At 35.3% G+C, this 17,846-nt stretch overlaps 3 protein-coding genes, 1 long non-coding RNA gene and 1 pseudogene across 6 annotated transcripts; 3 read left to right on the top strand and 2 right to left on the bottom strand.

Annotated features, from left to right (window-relative positions):
- Positions 1-72: 72 nt before the first annotated feature.
- Positions 73-489, bottom strand: AT1G58055 (Defensin-like (DEFL) family protein). Its single transcript, NM_001036127.3, has 2 exons — positions 377-489; positions 73-292 (listed from the first exon to the last, which is right to left on the bottom strand). The coding sequence occupies exons 1-2, from the start codon at positions 462-464 to the stop codon at positions 141-143; spliced, it is 240 nt and encodes a 79-aa protein (NP_001031204.1). The 5' UTR covers positions 465-489; the 3' UTR covers positions 73-140.
- Positions 490-1,365: 876 nt separating this feature from the next.
- Positions 1,366-10,615, top strand: AT1G58050 (RNA helicase family protein; the record flags this gene model as incomplete). Its single annotated transcript, NM_104587.1, has 34 exons — positions 1,366-1,659; positions 1,746-1,851; positions 1,930-2,135; positions 2,239-2,274; positions 2,583-2,733; positions 2,819-3,192; positions 3,381-3,599; positions 3,969-4,080; positions 4,180-4,368; positions 4,475-4,551; positions 4,734-4,856; positions 4,943-5,020; positions 5,217-5,317; positions 5,512-5,569; positions 5,705-5,770; positions 6,005-6,090; positions 6,188-6,371; positions 6,455-6,560; positions 6,654-6,757; positions 6,841-6,993; positions 7,134-7,238; positions 7,625-7,765; positions 7,856-7,945; positions 8,028-8,084; positions 8,293-8,376; positions 8,465-8,566; positions 8,653-8,790; positions 8,995-9,065; positions 9,209-9,275; positions 9,486-9,572; positions 9,657-9,845; positions 10,045-10,140; positions 10,323-10,445; positions 10,535-10,615. 34 exons carry the CDS (start codon positions 1,366-1,368, stop codon positions 10,613-10,615), a joined length of 4,254 nt encoding a protein of 1,417 aa, NP_176102.1.
- A 1,852-nt stretch (positions 10,616-12,467) lies between these two features.
- AT1G58040 lies at positions 12,468-13,183 on the bottom strand (annotated as a pseudogene; the record flags this gene model as incomplete). Its single annotated transcript has 1 exon — positions 12,468-13,183.
- A 402-nt stretch (positions 13,184-13,585) lies between these two features.
- On the top strand, positions 13,586-13,973 carry AT1G08193. The gene has a single exon (NR_139388.1). It is a non-coding gene; the product is annotated as an other RNA (long non-coding RNA).
- Positions 13,974-14,602: 629 nt separating this feature from the next.
- AT1G58037 (Cysteine/Histidine-rich C1 domain family protein) lies at positions 14,603-16,651 on the top strand. Of its 2 annotated transcripts, NM_001124040.1 has the most exons (2): positions 14,603-15,448; positions 15,593-15,910. In NM_001124040.1, the coding sequence occupies exons 1-2, from the start codon at positions 14,669-14,671 to the stop codon at positions 15,698-15,700; spliced, it is 888 nt and encodes a 295-aa protein (NP_001117512.1). In that variant the 5' UTR covers positions 14,603-14,668; the 3' UTR covers positions 15,701-15,910. The 2 variants fall into 2 exon arrangements, with proteins under 2 accessions (NP_001117512.1, NP_001031203.1); NM_001036126.3 differs by having other exon boundaries at positions 14,603-16,651.
- The last annotated feature ends 1,195 nt before the right edge of the window (positions 16,652-17,846 follow it).

Raw genomic sequence — 17,846 nt, 5'->3', positions numbered from 1 at the left:
AAAGCATCAATAAATCATGAAACGAATCCTAAGGTTTTCTAAACCGCTCGAACTAAAGTAACTTCGATGATAAGGTTTGAAACGAATCCTAAGGTTTTATTAATGTTTTATTTTAGAAGATTACAATTTTTTCATTACATTCATTGGTTCAGTATACAACAACATATTCCAGATTCACATACACCGATCAATACAGCACTTAAACTTGAACAAAACGTCTGGCAATAGAACAATCCCCTCGTACATGGCGCTGGTGTAAAGCATCTTTTAGTCGCTTCCGTTATGCCATAACCTATTCGATATTGATCGTCATACAATATGTAAAATGAGTAAAATATGTAGATAATTTAAAAAGTTAAGAGTTATATAATAGTACCACTAGTGCCATCGGAGCAATGAACAGAAGATATGACAAAGAACAAAGTGAGAACAAATGCAACTAACATTGTCTTGGTGGTAGTCATTTTTATGATATCTTTATATTTTTTTGGTTTACATCTTTATTTCACTTGGGATGATTATATAATAACACAAACATACATACATGAAAGTTAATTTTCTGGTCAATGGTGAAAACAAAGAATCTTTCGATTTATTTCCACTTATTTATAGTCAACCCAAACAAAAATAAAGAGAATGATTTCGTTACCTTAATATATCTATTTTACAGATAGTTAACAATTATTTAATCACAAGATTTTGAAAATTGGATATAAAGGATCTTTTTAAAAACAATTGTCCATCTACACTTAATTTCCTTCTACAATGAAAGATAGATTTGTCACATCAAAACTGGTTCTTAAGAGAAGTGCCAAAATCTAAGGTCGTATGAAATTTTTTGTAAACCTAACGAGATGAAAGAATTAGAGTTACGTGTATTAGTAGCAACAAACAAAACTACAAGGCCAAGACCACTAGCTATATCATCTGAATAAAGCAAACCGTTTTGTATTTTGGACAATGTTATGGATGGAAGAACCGAAGACACAATGTAATAACTTAATATTTCATTAGACTATCTAGTTTAATGTAAGGAATTTCATTTCATGTCTCTTTAAGTTTAAACAAAAATCATGAGCGGTAAAAAAAATCATGAAACTATTTGAATTAAAAAAAATATCGTTTTGAGTTGAACAGAACTATTTTTTTTCTAATTTGTTTTTCAATAAAACCTTATTCTGATTGGGTTGAATAGCTTACTTTCTAAAACTATATGGCAAATTGGAAGAAATTTATAGTATTTGGGCAAAGTTGAAATGCAATTTAAAATTTTGGCTCCAAACAAAGAGCCCTAAAAAAAGAAAGAAACTCGAAAATAGAAAATGAACAGTTTCTTCTTCTACTGATCGAGGAAGACGAAGAGAAATGGCTCCGACGAAGAAACCTCAGAAGAACAAACAAAGCAAAAACGAAATAGCTTCTTCTTTAATACCTAATTCAGGCCATAAGAAACCATCTAAAGCCCCAAAGCTTTTAATTTCGCCGGAAAACGAAGACCGTTTACGACGGCTCTTGCTCAACTTTCGCCGGACGCCTTCTCCGGTCACGGCGACGCTATCTGTTACTCAGAAGAGAAAGAAACTCAATAATCTCTACGAGAATCTCTCTTGCGAAGGGTTTTTAGATAATCAGATTGAACTCGTTCTCTCCTCTCTTAGGGTAACTGTCACATTTGTCCTTACATTTCTCAGTTTTTATTTCTGAGACGATTTCGTAAATACAAAGTGTTTTTGTTCTGTTTTAAGGATGGAGCAACGCTTGAGACTGCTCTTGATTGGCTTTGCTTGAACTTGCCGAGCCATGAATTGCCAGTGAACTTTTCTAACGGGGCTTCTCGTTTTCCTTCCACAGGTAATGTTGATGTAATACTCTCCGGGAAATTTACGTTGTTTTTCGCGTATTGATTCTTGTACCTATTGATGTTTTCAGGACGTTCTGTGGCGGTGATATCGAAATCAAAGAAAGATTGGAATGTGTCTGCTGAATCATCAGTCCAAGAGGTTAAGGAGGTGCCTGAATCTGAAGTTTTAGTTCGAGTGAAGAGCAAGCGAGATGAAGAAGAAGAAGATAGTCTTAGTTCTTGCCAACCATCTCAAGCTGATTGGATCCATCAGTATATGAAAAGACTGGAAGAGGTACTTAAAGTATAGAATGTTTTAGCCATTTTTCCGAGAGCCTAATACTTTGATCTCAAGGCGGAAAATCACAACGGATTTTCTCTTTGAAATAAAATTTCAGGAGGAATTGGAATCTTCCGACGATGAGAGAGATAAGGTAACACAACCCTTTACCAGGGTACCTAGTAGATGCGGTTATATCTTCAAAGTTCTTGTATGTTATAGAAGGGATGATGGCAAAACTTTGAATATCTTGAAGATTTTTGAATTTGGAGCATAATTTGTTTTTGTGCTGAAAAAAGTATCACATGGGTGAAGGTGTGAAGCTTAATGATTAATGATCCACTGTTTTGGCATTAGAGACTTCACTTGAGTTTTGGAGATAAAATATTAATTTACTTGTCTCCCTCTGTAGTGACATATATTTGTTAGGACACGTCACAATATTGTTTCTTACTGTATTAGGTATCTGGTCCAAGGTCTTTCGAAGTGATTGCCAAAGAATATTGTGTAGAAAGATATAATGCTATAAAAGCAAAGAGGAAGGGTGATAAAAGTGGACAGAGCCAAGCAGGCCTAGCCATTTGCAAGCTCAAGGAAGAGATGAATGCTCTTGGTTAAGTTTAACCCTTTTTTGGTAATCACTTTATCAATCATGACTTGGTGTAGTATGTCATGAGATATATGTTTTTGTTTTCCAGGGCCGTCAGAAGCAATATTGGAATCTGAGTTTCAGCGTGATCGTCAAGATTGTGAAGGCGCTAGAGAAAAAGAAGTAGCCTCCTCTGTGCTTGATGACGTTCATGAGTCAGTAAATGCTGATGCTTTCTTTTTTCAGCTTTTTGATGACTTGACCTTGGATACAAATCCTGTTGGGAGCTGTAAATCTGAGGAACAAGAATCAGTTGTCTCGAATGATAGTTTAGATGACTTGGACCTTGGCGATTTGTTCGACGAAGATGTTCCGCCTTATGTACCTTCTCCCCATGAACTCCTGGAATTACAGAAGAAGGAAATTATGAGAGAACTATGCAATGAGAAACATCTTACGAAACTAAACGGTATCTGGAAGAAGGTAACTCTTCACCTAACAAGATCCTAACAATGTTTAACAGCCATAGAATTTCATCTCGAGTTACATTTTGTAAGTTTGATTTTTTTCTCTGCGCTGCACTCTTCTCCTCTTGGTTTGTTTTAGTCACTTTGTCACATATAGTTGCTTCTTTTGTAAAATTATCTCTTTAACATGTATAAGTTTTACAGGGTGAAGCGCAAAAGATCCCGAAGGCATTGCTCCATCAGTTGTGTCAAAGGTCAGGGTGGATAGCACCAAAGTTCAATAAAGTGACTGGGGAAGGAAGAAACTTCTCATATACTACAAGTGTTATGCGTAAATCCAGTGGATTTGGTAAAAGCAGACAAGCCGGGGGTCTGGTAACTATTCAACTTCCTCATCAAGTTGAGGATTTTGAATCCATCCAGGTACTTACTTGATCTGCATATTTTAACACTAGATAATCTATTATAAGATGCTAAACAAGTGTTTAGTTAGGCTCTTGTGAGTAAATCTTATTAGGGATATATCTTCTGCCAAGAAAGTTAGACCTTAATACCTTGATCTGCCAGGTTTTATGGTGTACCATAATTTGCTTAACAACATTGCTCAAATTTTTTGAAACTTCTGATTATGAACCTTATAGAAGTTGTAAGCTGTTGAATGGAATTAATCATCAATACATGTATAATTTACTGATATAATAAGCATGCTAATTATATCATATTCATATGTGCATGTGTTATATGCTTACTATGTATCCAGCTTGCTCATTATTGTGCATTTGTGTGTGACAGGATGCACAAAACAGAGTTGCGGCATTTGCTCTCCATAAGCTATTCTCTGATTTGCCTGTTCACTTTGCAATTACTGAGCCTTATGCCTCTCTAGTTTTGATCTGGAAACAAGGTAATTTTGACATATTTCAAAAGTCAACATTCATATGTTCTGGCCTTTAATGTTGCAAAATTACAATCACTCTAAAAGAGTTGCTTTGAGCTTTCACAGAGGAATCATTAGGTATAACAAGCAGAGAAGAGCAAAGAAGAGAAAAATTTGTTGAAAGCTTGCTTGAGGCAGACAATTTCAGCTTGACTACTACTTCGAGAGGCATACACAGTGCACTTCCAATGGTAGACTCCTGTGTCAAAGAGAATGATGACTTGGATGTTGTCAAATCTAACCACAGAGCCAGAAGTATGTTTCTTGGATCCACTTTGTCACAGTCACAGATCTTAGAACCCTTGATTGTAGTGCCAAAATCATTAGCAGGAAGTATAATCTTCTGAATGATATGTTACAGGAAACTCTTCCATGGCAGCTGAATGTTCTTCTCTCAAACAAAAACAAGAAAACAAGAAGAAGATGCAGAAGTACAAGGTAAAATATTCTTGTTTATGGTTGAACACAAGTTTTGGCTAATTTTATACGTTACAGTTATATGTTTAAAGCTTCAGAGACTATTTAGCTTATTCCAGTTAGGAGTGTAGACTCTGTTTTTGGCATGTTAAAAACCTTTTTTACTGCAGCTTTCACTAGTAATCGTAATTATTCTTTTGTAGGACATGTTGAAAACTAGAGCTGCTCTTCCTATATCAGAAGTGAAAAAGGACATACTGCAGAAGCTGAAAGAAAAAGATGTCTTGGTGGTATGCGGAGAAACTGGTTCCGGAAAGACTACACAGGTTTTGTCTCATCAGTTTCTCCCTGTTATGTAAAATATCTTTCAACTATAAGCTTTGAGTCATTTCTAATTGATACATTATTCCAGGTTCCTCAATTTATACTGGATGATATGATCGATTCAGGGCATGGTGGATACTGTAATATTATATGCACACAACCTCGGGTGTTATCAGTGAGTATCTCGGTGTTAAGATGTCAAGTTTTCAGGATTTGCTTGTTTGGTTTATATTGATATAAACTGTGATCGGTTGATTCTCGTTGGTCCTTTTACTTCTGCAAAGCTTAGTGATATCAATTATCCTAGCATCATACCCTTTTTACTTTTGGTTTCCTGTTCGTAACTGGGTAATATGGTTTAGGCTATCACTGTTGCTCAAAGAGTTGCTGATGAGCGCTGTGAACCTCCTCCAGGCTTCGACAACTCTGTGGTTGCTTATCAAGTTCGTCATCAAAATGCAAGGTCTGCCTCTTTAATTGCATTTTTCTAACGTTTTATGAGCTCATTTCACTGTGTTCTGCTTGTATGCCTTTTTATCGCTATGTGGCTTGCAATGGATGATTAGAAGCATTTCTTCTTTTTTATCTATGTTTTGGTAGAATGGAATTGTGAAGTTTTATTTTGGCGTAATGTTATTTCCTTGTGTACTTGTTCAGGAGTGATAAGACAAGGCTGCTGTTTTGTACTACTGGAATCCTACTGAGAAAACTTGTGGTACGTCCCTATTTTATTAGGAGCCCTTGTGCATGCATCATGCAGTAACCTGAACAGAACTTGCAGGGGCATAAGCAAAAACGAATGATTACTCACTTTTTAAAATCTGTTTGTTCGTTTGTGCAAACCTTGCAGGGGGATACGACCTTGAAAGATGTTACACATATTATAGTCGATGAAGTGCATGAGCGGTCTCTTATGGTGAGCATTCATTAACGCACCCATCAATTTCAGTTCATGTCAAAATAAATATATTTTGGCATCATTTGCTAAGCAAAATAAAATGACAGTCCAGTACAATGCTACTAATGCAGAAGACTGTACACAGTTATATTACAACAGAGAAGTCCCAAACCTTAGTGGTCAATACATTGATATGTTCATTTTGCAAGTGTTGAATAATCTCACCATAAAATGCGTTTCACTTCATTTCAGGGTGATTTTCTTCTCATTATTTTGAAGAGCCTGATTGAGAAGCAATCCTGGGATAACGCATTACCTAAACTAAAAGTTATCCTTATGTACGTATTTGTAGACGTTTTGTTTTTCGATGACAGAATATGAAAAAGTAAGTAAACACTACTTTTGTATGTATTCATGTGTGTAATAACCTTTCAGGTCCGCTACTGTTGATGCACATCAGTTCTCAAGATATTTTGGTCAATGTCCTATAATTACTGCTCAAGGACGAACTCACCCGGTTACCACTTACTTTCTGGAGGACATTTATGAGAGGACTAAGTACCTTCTGGCTTCAGATTCACCTGCTGCTCTAAGTTCTGATACATCCATTACAGACAAGGTATTATAATCTTTTGGATGCTGGTAATGCTATACTGAAACTTTGGAAATTGTGAAGTTGATACATAGATTTAATGTCTGCAGCTTGGTTCTGTAAACGTCCCTAGGGGGAAAAAGAACCTTATGTTGGCTGGCTGGGGAGACAGTTATTTGGTTTCAGAGGACAGTCTTAACACGTCTTACGATTCCAGTAACTACGAATCTTACAGTGACCAAACGCGGAAAAATCTGGTACTTTGCCTTTCGAGTTGGAGCTTATGTTTCTCTTATTCACCTTTCTGAGTTAAATATATTGCAAGTGCTGTTGTTGACTATGATCTTCTTGAAGAGTTGATATGTCACATTGATGACACTTGTGAGGAAGGAGCCATTCTTGTGTTTTTGCCTGTAAGCTGATACTGAAATGTTTTGTGTTACTTGAGAATCAATCATCTATCACGTTAGCATGATATTTGTTTGGTTAATAACAGGGAATGTCAGAAATCAACATGCTACTCAATAGGTTAGCTGCTTCCTATCGTTTTCGTGGAGCTTCTGGAGATTGGCTTCTTCCTCTACATTCTTCTATTGCATCTACAGAACAGAAAAAGGTGTTTCTGCGCCCCCCTAAAGGCATACGGAAGGTAATATAGTTAAAAGAGTTTCTTGAGTTATCTTCTTTTAAATAAGCTGATAATAAACTCTGAATGAAAATATAATGTTTAACAAAAGAATGCCTGCAAAGCCGATCTGATTCGCCTTTTGCGTTGTCTTTTGTATTCAGGTTATCATAGCTACAAATATTGCCGAGACCAGTATAACAATTGAGGATGTGGTTTATGTGATTGATAGTGGAAAACACAAGGAAAATCGCTATAACCCACATAAGGTATTCCAAATGCTAGTAAATTAGTTAACGTTTTCCTTGTACCATGATGCCTTGTGCCCTTTATTGGTGGCTTATTATATCAAATTGTATACTAAGTTCTAGATGAATATAGGTTTAATGATAGAAGGATAATACTGTCATGTACAGTAAAAACTGTTACTATTTGCTTATGGACATTACACCCATTTTTAGTTATAGTTATAAATTCCATTTCCTTGCAAAACTGTTTTATAAGAATGATGTCCACTATTTGTGTATATATATATAAACTGTATCTCTAAATTACTTGGATATATATACGCTAATGATGAAATATTGTGCTTCATGATTATTTTGTTTTGTCTCTGAGATGTCATCTTTTGGTGTTCAATTATTATATTTTATAGAAATTGTCAAGCATGGTGGAAGATTGGGTATCCAAAGCAAATGCAAGACAAAGAATGGGAAGAGCTGGACGTGTCAAACCTGGACATTGCTTTTCATTATACACTCGCCATAGGTTCGAGAAGCTCATGCGTCCCTATCAGGTGTCTTTCTTATAGATGTTTTCTTTGCTGGTTTCTCGATCACTTGGTTTTTGCCCCTAAACTCACATGTGTCATCTTGATGTCGTCCAGGTTCCTGAGATGCTGCGGGTGCCTTTAGTAGAGCTGTGTTTACATATCAAATTACTTGGCTTGGGTCAAATTAAGCCGTTTCTGTCCAAGGCAAGTGACAACAACTTTTCGTGCCAAAAGAAGTAAAGTTACATTATAATTTGTCTTACTCTTTTTTTCTTACTATCTTTAGGCTTTGGAACCTCCGAGTGAAAGTGCTATAAACTCTGCAATTTTATTGTTGCACAAGGTACCATGTACTTGTATTGGAGATAAGTCTTTATTTTATAAAAATTATTAGTTCCTGATACCTCCAAAAGTTATGATACATATCGTTGATGTCTCTACTTTATGTTATCTCAACCACTGATTTTAATATCCAGTCAGTAAAAACTATGTGTATATATACCTTTGTATCTTCTCTGCTGGTATTTCTTTATGAACCCTGTATTTTTTAGGTCGGCGCTCTTGAAGGGGACGAAGAGTTGACACCACTAGGACATCATTTAGCAAAACTTCCTGTTGATTTGTTAATTGGAAAGGTTTGCTTCAGTAACATCATTGTTGTACTAATAAAGGCCGCTCAAACATATGTTTTGTTATCATCACTACACCTTTTAAATAATGCAGATGCTGTTATATGGTGGCATTTTTGGTTGCTTATCACCTATTCTCTCGATTGCTGCTTTCTTGAGCTGCTGCAAATCGCCGTTTGTATATGCCAAAGATGAGGTATGTTTATACTTTCTCGGAAACTTGGCTGTTTTGTGCAAGGAGGTTTTGAACTGACTCTATGTTTGCTCTTCTTTTCTTTCAAGCAAAATGTGGACCGGGTGAAACTTGCTCTTTTGTCTGATAAGCTGGAGAGTTCGAGTAATTTAAACAACAATGATAGACAATCTGATCACCTCCTTATGGTGGTTGCATATGAAAAATGGGTGAGGATACTGCATGAGGTATGTGATCAAAGGGTATATCTAGCTGCCACTTACTGTCTACCAGTTTGTTAAATATATATTTCGATGTTTCATGTTTCGTTTCTTTGGATGTCCTTTCTCTTAATGGCAAAAATTGCACCAACCCAATTCTTAAGGTAGCTGATTCCATTGCACTTGAATCTTATGCAAACTGATGTGTTTATGTGTTTCTGATGTCTGCAGCAAGGATTTAAAGCTGCAGAGAGTTTCTGTGAGTCAAAGTTTTTGAATAGCTCAGTGATGCGGATGATGAGGTACACTGTACTTTGATGTTATAACTTGTCAACTAAAGATTTCCAAAATAACATCGAAAAGATTGGAAATGAAACTGTTTTGTTTTGGTTCTTGTCTAGTAACTTATATATACATCTTATTTTTGACTTTTCACAAATATCAGAGAGAGGAGAGTAGAGTTTGGCATGTTGCTTGCCGACATCGGGCTCATCAATCTTCCTAAAGGCAAGGTAACTTCTCTTACAACATCTGAACTATTGATGGCATTCACACAAAGCACAAATGTCTTTGATCTTACATGTGAAACACAGTTTTTCTATTGTTCTCAAGTTTTTGATACAACACCATCAAGTTCAATGATGTTAATAAAGCTTGGGAAGAAAGAAAGCCACTGTTTGTTTAAGGAAATCTGATCATGAATCAACTTTTTTCTTTCTTAGGGGAGAAGGAAGGAGAATTTTGATGTTTGGTTTTCTGACAAAACTCAACCTTTCAATATGTATTCACAAGAACCTGAAGTTGTTAAGGTACATCTGTTGCTCTACTTCAAGTTTTGTGGATAATCAGTTAATATTTTGTCAGTACCTGAGTTCAGTATCCAATTTGTACAGGCTATATTATGCGCGGGACTATGTCCTAATATTGCAGAGGGATTAGTTAACCGTTTAACAAAGCCAGCGGAAGAAACACAGCGTTATGCAGTATGGCATGATGGCAAAAGAGAAGTCCATATCCATCGAAACTCTATTAACAAAAACTGCAAAGCGTTTCAATACCCTTTCATTGTGTTCCTTGAAAAGGTAACTATAGTTTTAACATATGAAGCATTTTCTTTTACTTTCTATCATATGTGCCTCAGAATTTTTCAGATTTAGCTTCATATTAAATCATTTTAATTTGATTGTTAGAATGCAGATTATGTTGTAAATTTGTAAACATAGCTAATCACAGTCCACACTCCACAGATCGTATTATTCAAACTTTTCTTTGTTCTTGTAGCTCGAAACAAAGAAAGTGGTATATCTGCAAGATACAACTGTTGTTTCTCCGTTCTCCATTCTACTTTTTGGCGGCTCAATCAATGTTCATCATCAGGTACTGTGTTAATCATTTTTCAAAAATCGAAAACAAGTCATTGAGCTGAAAGATCTTATATGTCTCACGACTCTTTTCCAAAGTCTTTGTTTCGGAAACGGAGACGACTGTTAGATACTCTATATATGGCTTTTGGTTTATTCTATGTGATATTTACCTTCAAACCTTACCTTTCATTGCAGAGTGGATCAGTTACCATTGATGGGTGGTTAAAGCTAACAGCACCAGCACAAACTGCCGTTTTGTTCAAAGAGCTCCGGTTAACCCTTCATTCCATTCTCAAAGATCTCATCCGAAAACCCGAGGTTACATGTTCAATCCCTTGTTTGATCTACTTAGCTTGGTGAAGTAAAAGTAGCTCAAGACTAAACTCTCTTTTCTCTTGTGTTTTCAGAAATCAGGTATTGTCCACAACGAAGTCGTCAAATCTATGGTCCATCTTCTTATAGAAGAAGGCAAACCGCAACACACATGAACTAAATATTACTTCAGGAAATGAAGATCAAACTGTGTGTTATCTAACTATTTCCTCGATTGTAAATTAAGTGTTCTTATAGAATTGTTTTTTTTGTATCACAAATAGTAATGTTGCATATTTTCAATACAAAAGTTAGAAGATAATTCTAATTTTACCTTCCTATGAATTTTATTGAATAAAGAGAAATATAATCGATTGACAAAAAAAAAAAAAAGAGAAATATAATCAATTATTAGAACTTAGAGGAAGATGGCAAGTATTTTTTAAAAAGTTTCTTAATTTGTGAAAAACAATTAGGTTGACATTTTCTTAAAACAAGGTTGATTATTTGATAAGACTATATAATATCCATTAACAAATAAATAATTATCAATCTCCTTGTCTAAGTTCTATTGATTTCAATTAATGTGGTAGATTATTAGTGTACATTATTACTAGAATTTGATTTTAAAGATAGATTATATTTCTTTGACGTTATATATTTAGAAGTCAGCTCTACATGATGATGATATTGCACACATTGAGAAAAACATAGGCAAGTTGTTTATGCATGCCGAAGAGATTAGTTTTTCACCTTGTTGTATTCTTTTTTCTTATTTAACTAAGATGGTTAGATATCATTTTTAATACTAAGCTAAAGATGTGTTTATGATATGTTTTCAGATATATAACTATTTGTCCACTTAAAAGTTGTAATATCCTAATTTCCCTTGAAACTCGGGATAAAAAGGCTCTTATTATTATTATTATTATTATTATTTGTTTGGTTTGTACAAATTTTGTTTCAATGTATTAGTTCAATTTTTTTTAATATAATATCAAACCATATGCTATAACTACATTTAAAAATATATTTTGTAATAAACTAGAGATATTTTTAACACTATGTTCTTAATCTATGAAAATAACATTTTGTACACTTAATTATAAATATATAATTTTATACAGTTTTTGCAGTATATTCTCTTAGTAAATACTTTTTATCAATGAAAATACTACAATTCAAAAACTTTATATTGTAAAATTATTAGAGATTTTGATATATTGAACAAAATTTCAAACTTAAGAAAAATAACAATAAAAATAAGTATTTTACTAATATACTAAATAATTATTTAAAATTTGGGTAGCAAAAATTTGCCTTTATTGAGGGACCAAGTGAAATACTTTTTTTTTACTCATAGTCATTTGAGTAGTTTTCTCATTCCTGCCATCCTTGTTGTTCTTACCAAGTCATAACACTAGCTTTAAGTCACATTTATCAACAATTCTATAAGCACAAGGAGACGTAAGCAAGTATAACAAATCAATTCGCACAAAAACGTTAAAACTTCATCCCTTCGATACATTACTGAGAATCAAACATTACTCATTTACTCCTTAATCTAGAAGTAGTCTTTCTCTCCTATCTCAAATCTCTAAATCATCATGGAAATACACTCACTTCTACTATTACCATTTGTTAAAAAAACACAATGAATTCTTAGTACTATATCTATATGTCATGGTTGTGGCTGGGTGTTTTGATTCTTAGTTGCTTGTAGTTTGTTTTGATTTGAGTAAAGAAAGCATTGATGGGAGAGAGTTCTTTCTTAAACTTGTTTCTTTTGAAAATCCATTACAAAAGCATAATACTCTGTTTCAACAACTCTATTACACCTACAAGCTTACTCCTTACATAGTACAGGACATCACCTTTCGTAGACCAGCTCCATCTAGATCTTCCAGGATTTGTGCAAAAGGCCAAAGGTACTTATAAATACTTAGTTCACTAAACTTTTAAATGTAGCTTCTAGTTACTTTCTCCAATTCCTTTAGTTTGGTTTTAGCAACAAAAGAGGCATCACTCAACACTCCCGCTTGAAATTTTGTTGCTCAAACCAAGCTCTTCACGAAAAATTTCAAAACTCTCTTTTCCCAATGCTTTAGTAAGAACGTCAGCTAGCTGCTTTTCACTCTCGACTTCAGTTTGATGTCACCGTTTCTCTCCACTTCTCTGATGACATGATACTTGATTTGAATATGTTTGGTCCTTCAGTGCTGAACAAGATTATTGCCAATGGCAATGGCTGACTGACTATCACAGTAGATGTGTACTCCCTCTTGTGAGGAGAATTTTAGATCTTACAACAACCTCCTCAACCACATAGCTTGATTTGTTGTTGCGCACAATGCCATATAGTCAGCTTTTGCGGTGGATGGATTGAGCAATATATAGTGTCTTGCTTAGTTGGCTTCCATGAGAACATTGTTGATCCAATGCTAAAACAATATCCAGTTGTTTACTTCAAGTCTTCTTTACAGCCTCCCCAATCTATGTTAGAATAATCTTTCAACATTGGCTCCATGATCATTCTCACTTCTCTTGAAGTTTTCTCGACCTAATTACTCATCGATCCTACTATACCATGCTTTAGGCCATAAAGACATAAAGAGCCTTGTGTAAGCTGAGGACATAGTCTTCTTTCTCTTCTTCTTCAAAGCCAATTGGTTGCCATCAGCATATATATCTTCTTCTAGTTTACCGTTTAAGAATGCCGATTTGAAATCTTGATGTTTGGTTTTGTGGCAAAACTCAACCTTTCAATATATATTCCCAAAAACCTGAAGTTGTTAAGGTAAAATTTTGTTTCCGCAATAGAAGAGATTCTTTTTCTTCAGTATCAGAAATTTTTTATCATCCTGGCTCTACTTAAAGTTTTGTGGATAATCAGTTAATATTTTATCAGTAGCTGAGTTCAGTATCCAATTTGTACAGGCTATATTATGCGCGGGACTGTGTCCTAATATTGTAGAGGGATTAGTTAATTAACCGTTTAACAAAGCCAGCGGAAGAAACACAGCGTTATGCAGTATGGCATGATGGCAAAAGAGAAGTCCATATCCATCGAACCTCTATTAATTAAAATCAACTTTCTTGTTCTTGTAGGTTGAAACAAAGAACGTAGTATATATGCGAGATACAACCGTTGTTTCTCCTTTCTCCATTCTACTTTTTGGCAGGATCAATGTTCATCATCAGGTACTGTTAATTATGTCTTACTGTCAGCGAAACATCCCGAACAAATGATTAAAAAACTAACTTTATCACACAGAACCCTGGCCTTAATTTCTAATACAATGCTTGTTGGATACGTAATCTATATTTTCTTTACTTCACTTTCAGTCACAATTGATGGATGGTTGAAGCAAGCAGCACCAGCTCAAACCGCGGTTCTGTTCAAAGAGCTCCGGTTAATCCTGCATTCTGTTCTCAAAGATCTCATCCGAGAACCCGAGGTTGCATGTTCAGTCCTTTGATGGATCCACTTGATGAAGTAGCTCATGCCTAAATCCACTCTTCACGCTTGTTTGTTTGTTTTTTCCCCCCAGAAAGTAGGTAATGTCCACAACGAAGTCGTCAAAGCTATGATTTATCTTCTTAGTGAAGAAGGCAAACCGCAACACTCATGAGCTTGTCCCATGAAATGAAGATCGAATCGTGAGAAAATTTCACCAAAATTTGCGGGATTGGACATGTGTAAAAAGATGCCATTTGGATACTGCTTGATTAATTAAGTTAGAATAACTCTTACAAAAAGAAAAAAGGAATCACCGTTGTTGTTTTTTTTGTGTGAAATAGATGAGGTTTTTATATAACCAATTATGAATAAAATCGTAATGGAAAGATTCAAGCCACGTTCTTGCACCCCGCATAAAGATCCAACTCTAAAATAGTAAAATGATTGCCGTTAGCTCAGCTGTCCCTTAGGAGAAAAAAAATAACCAGCTATAGCTAGACTAATAAAAAGGGTCTATGAAACTGTTAACTGTATTGAGATATGTGAGGATGAGCTGGTAGTGTCGGTAAGGTCAATGAGTATCATCAATCAAGAGAAATTAGGTAATATTAAAGTAGTATATGACCTGGCATCAGGTCACTGGTTACATTATTCGTGTATGACCTAAATACATAAAAGGAGTCCGAGTTACCAAAGGAAGTCTGAGAAAAATACAAACTTGTGTTTTTTGGTATTCACCTAACAAACATAAAACGATCCGAGACCAAATATGGACATGTACGAGTACGAAATATCTCGTATACCTAGAGTGAAGATTCCCTGCAGTCATCCGTTAGTTTCCTGGTGGCTGATGCATACTGGAAGTGGAGACCCCCATGAGTATCTTCCATGCGATGGATGTGGTGACACGGAAGGCAACGCCATTTACTGTAAAATCTGCAAATTCCGCGCACATTTCGAATGCATCATCCAGCCAGACATCATCAACCATCCGTGTCACTCCAAACATCCTCTCAAGAAAGTCTTGGCCGAGACAATTGACTATACAGATGGTAACTGTCATTTTTGTCGAAGCCCACTTGATGAGGTGATGTATCATTGTTCCATATGTAATATTAGCATAGATTTAAGCTGTTGGATATATCCCCCACCACTTACTATTTATCAACCAAAGAGCCACAACCATACATTCACCCTCATGGCGAGAAAGGACTCTTTCACTTGTAACGCGTGTGGGTTGGTTGGTGACCGTAATCCTTACGTTTGTCTTGAATGTGATTTCATGCTACACAAAGATTGTATCGATTTGCCCAGAGTCATAAACATAAATCGTCATGACCACCGCATCTCTCGCACTTACCATCTCGGTCAGGGTGATTGGGAATGCGGAGTTTGTCGCAAACAGATAGATTGGACCTTTGGAGGTTACTCTTGCAAGCGTTGTCCTAGTTATGCTGTTCATTCAAAATGTGCAACAAGGGGTGATGTGTGGGAGGGAGAAGAACTAGAAGATGAGCCTGAAGAGGAAGAAATTGAAGATCCATACAAGGTAATCGATGAAAAAGAAATCCTTCATTTCAGTCATGAACATAATCTAAGACTTGGTGATGATAATGCTGCCGACAATGAAAAGTGCCACGCTTGTGTTTTTCCCATCAATTCTGATCCATTCTACCAATGTGTGCAATGCAAGTTTCTCCTTCATAAAGTTTGTGCTACTCTTCCTCGGAAGAAACGAAATATTCTGCACAACCACAAGCTCGATCTACAGATTCAGGGTAAGCCGGGAGAGGTTTTCTAGTGTAGCTATTGTCTTCAATTCTTCGATGGCTTCAGGTACGAATGTAAATCCAGTGGACGCTGTAACGGTTTTTTTTCACTAGATACGCGGTGTGGTTCCATTTCCGAGCCTTTTCATCATGAACTACACCCGCATCCCTTATATCGTACCTCGGCAGAGCGTAAGACTTGTGGAGCATGTGGTAAAGATTCAGAGTATGTCTTAAGTTGTATTGTTTGTGAGTTTGCTTTAGGCATGGAGTGTGCCACTTTACCAAGAAAAATAAAACACAGATGCGACGATCATTTTTTATCGTTGCATCATGGAGCTGAAAACTCCAGCGGTCAATTGTGGTGTGATATTTGTGAGGGAAAAACAGATCCGAGTGTATGGTTTTATGGATGTGATGATTGTGGGAATACACTCCATATCAACTGTGTACTTGGAGACATGTATTACTTCAAGCCAGGCAAAGCTGAAGTAGTTGCCAATGTTGGTATGACTAGACCTTTTTGTGTAGTTTGTGGAAAGCGTTGCATTTTCTCTTCCTTTCTTAAGGCTACTACTGCTTTAGATTTAAGTGCTTTAGATCCAGCTGCTTCAGATTCAACTGTTCTATGCTCTTGTTCAATTGAATGTGCCTACGAACGCGGCCCTTACCGAGATGCCGAGCCGAAGTGGTATTATGAAAGTCAACGTTGAGGATGTTTGAAAGGTCCACATGACACTAAAAAGTGCCAAAACGGGGGAGTGGGGAACTCTCGAAACTCCTATCTTCAGAAAACGAGAAGTTATATTGCTTCATAGCTTCTTTTATCTTTACCTTTTCTTTCTTATTTTTTATTCGGATTTTTATGTGAAGTGTTGTGATTCTTCGACGATCTTCCGTAATTTGTATTCTGATCCTATCTGAACTTGTATGATAACATGGATTTTCTTCCATATTATACATTTTTCTTTTTCTTCAATATAATACACTGTTCTTTTCTTTGTGAATAATCAGTTTTTCAGTAGCTGAGTTCAGTATCCAATTTGTACAGGCTATATTATGCGCGGGACTATGTCCTAATATTGTAGAGGGATTAGTTAATCGTTTATCAACGCCAGCGAAAGAAACACAGAGTTATGCAGTATGGCATGATGGCAAAAGAGAAGTTCATATTCATAGTACCTCTATAAACAAAAACTGCAAAGAGTTTCAATACCTTTTCCTTTGTGTTTTTTAAAAAGGTAACTTTTTATCATTTAAAAAAGAGTTTGTTTGAGAATCAGTACGTTTTGGAAAAATAATTAGAAAAGTAGTACAATTACTATTTAATATTGGGTTTATACTACATATCGTTACTGTTGCATTTGTTGTAAACTCCTTTTTCCCACTCTAAAGAAGTAATATTTACGAATTTATGCCACTCAAACTATAGAGAAGGCGTAAGAAAAAAGGTGTGTGGGTCAGGTTTTTTAAATTTTTTCTTTTCTTTTATTTATTATTTCATATTCCTCCAATATCTCATAATTAAAATGCTCGTTAATGAATTTTGTTTTTCTAAAATTTATCAAATACATAAAAATCTATGTTTTTTTCTCTATCATTTGATATGTAATTTGTTTGATAATTTTTTAAAAATTATATCATAAACCATTATACATAAAAAAAAATGTTTGTACAGATGTATCTGTACACCACATATGTACACCACTGTACGGATGTATCTGTACACTATTGTACGGATGTATCTGTACACCACATCCGTACAGTGGTGTACAGATACAATCTGTATAGAAATAAACCACTCTATATGCCATTTAAATATATAGATACAAATTAATATAGATGAATAAACAACTATCCAAATAAATACAAAAATTACTTTTTGTCTTTGTGTTCTTTTTTGTTTATGGTATTTTAACAATATAGTTTTCTTATTCTCTTTATTCAATTGGTTTAGATACTAGCTAATACTGTATGCTTCTTTATTTCTCGTGATTTGTGGTTGTGAGAGGAGAGATTTGCGGTTAAACACAAAATAACGTTAATCGAATATAAGCAAGGATATTACCAGCAGTGACTAACATCACATAAAATTTGAACCCAAAAGTAGCCAATTAATATATATATATATATATATATATGATTCGAAGCCAACCACAAAATTCTGAATTAGCAACC

The sequence above is a fragment of the Arabidopsis thaliana genome, assembly GCF_000001735.4.
Source record: "Arabidopsis thaliana chromosome 1 sequence".
In the NCBI taxonomy this organism is placed as follows: domain Eukaryota; kingdom Viridiplantae; phylum Streptophyta; class Magnoliopsida; order Brassicales; family Brassicaceae; genus Arabidopsis; species Arabidopsis thaliana.
Note: the sequence above shows the minus strand (reverse complement) of the source record. Positions and strands in the feature narration are given on the sequence as shown.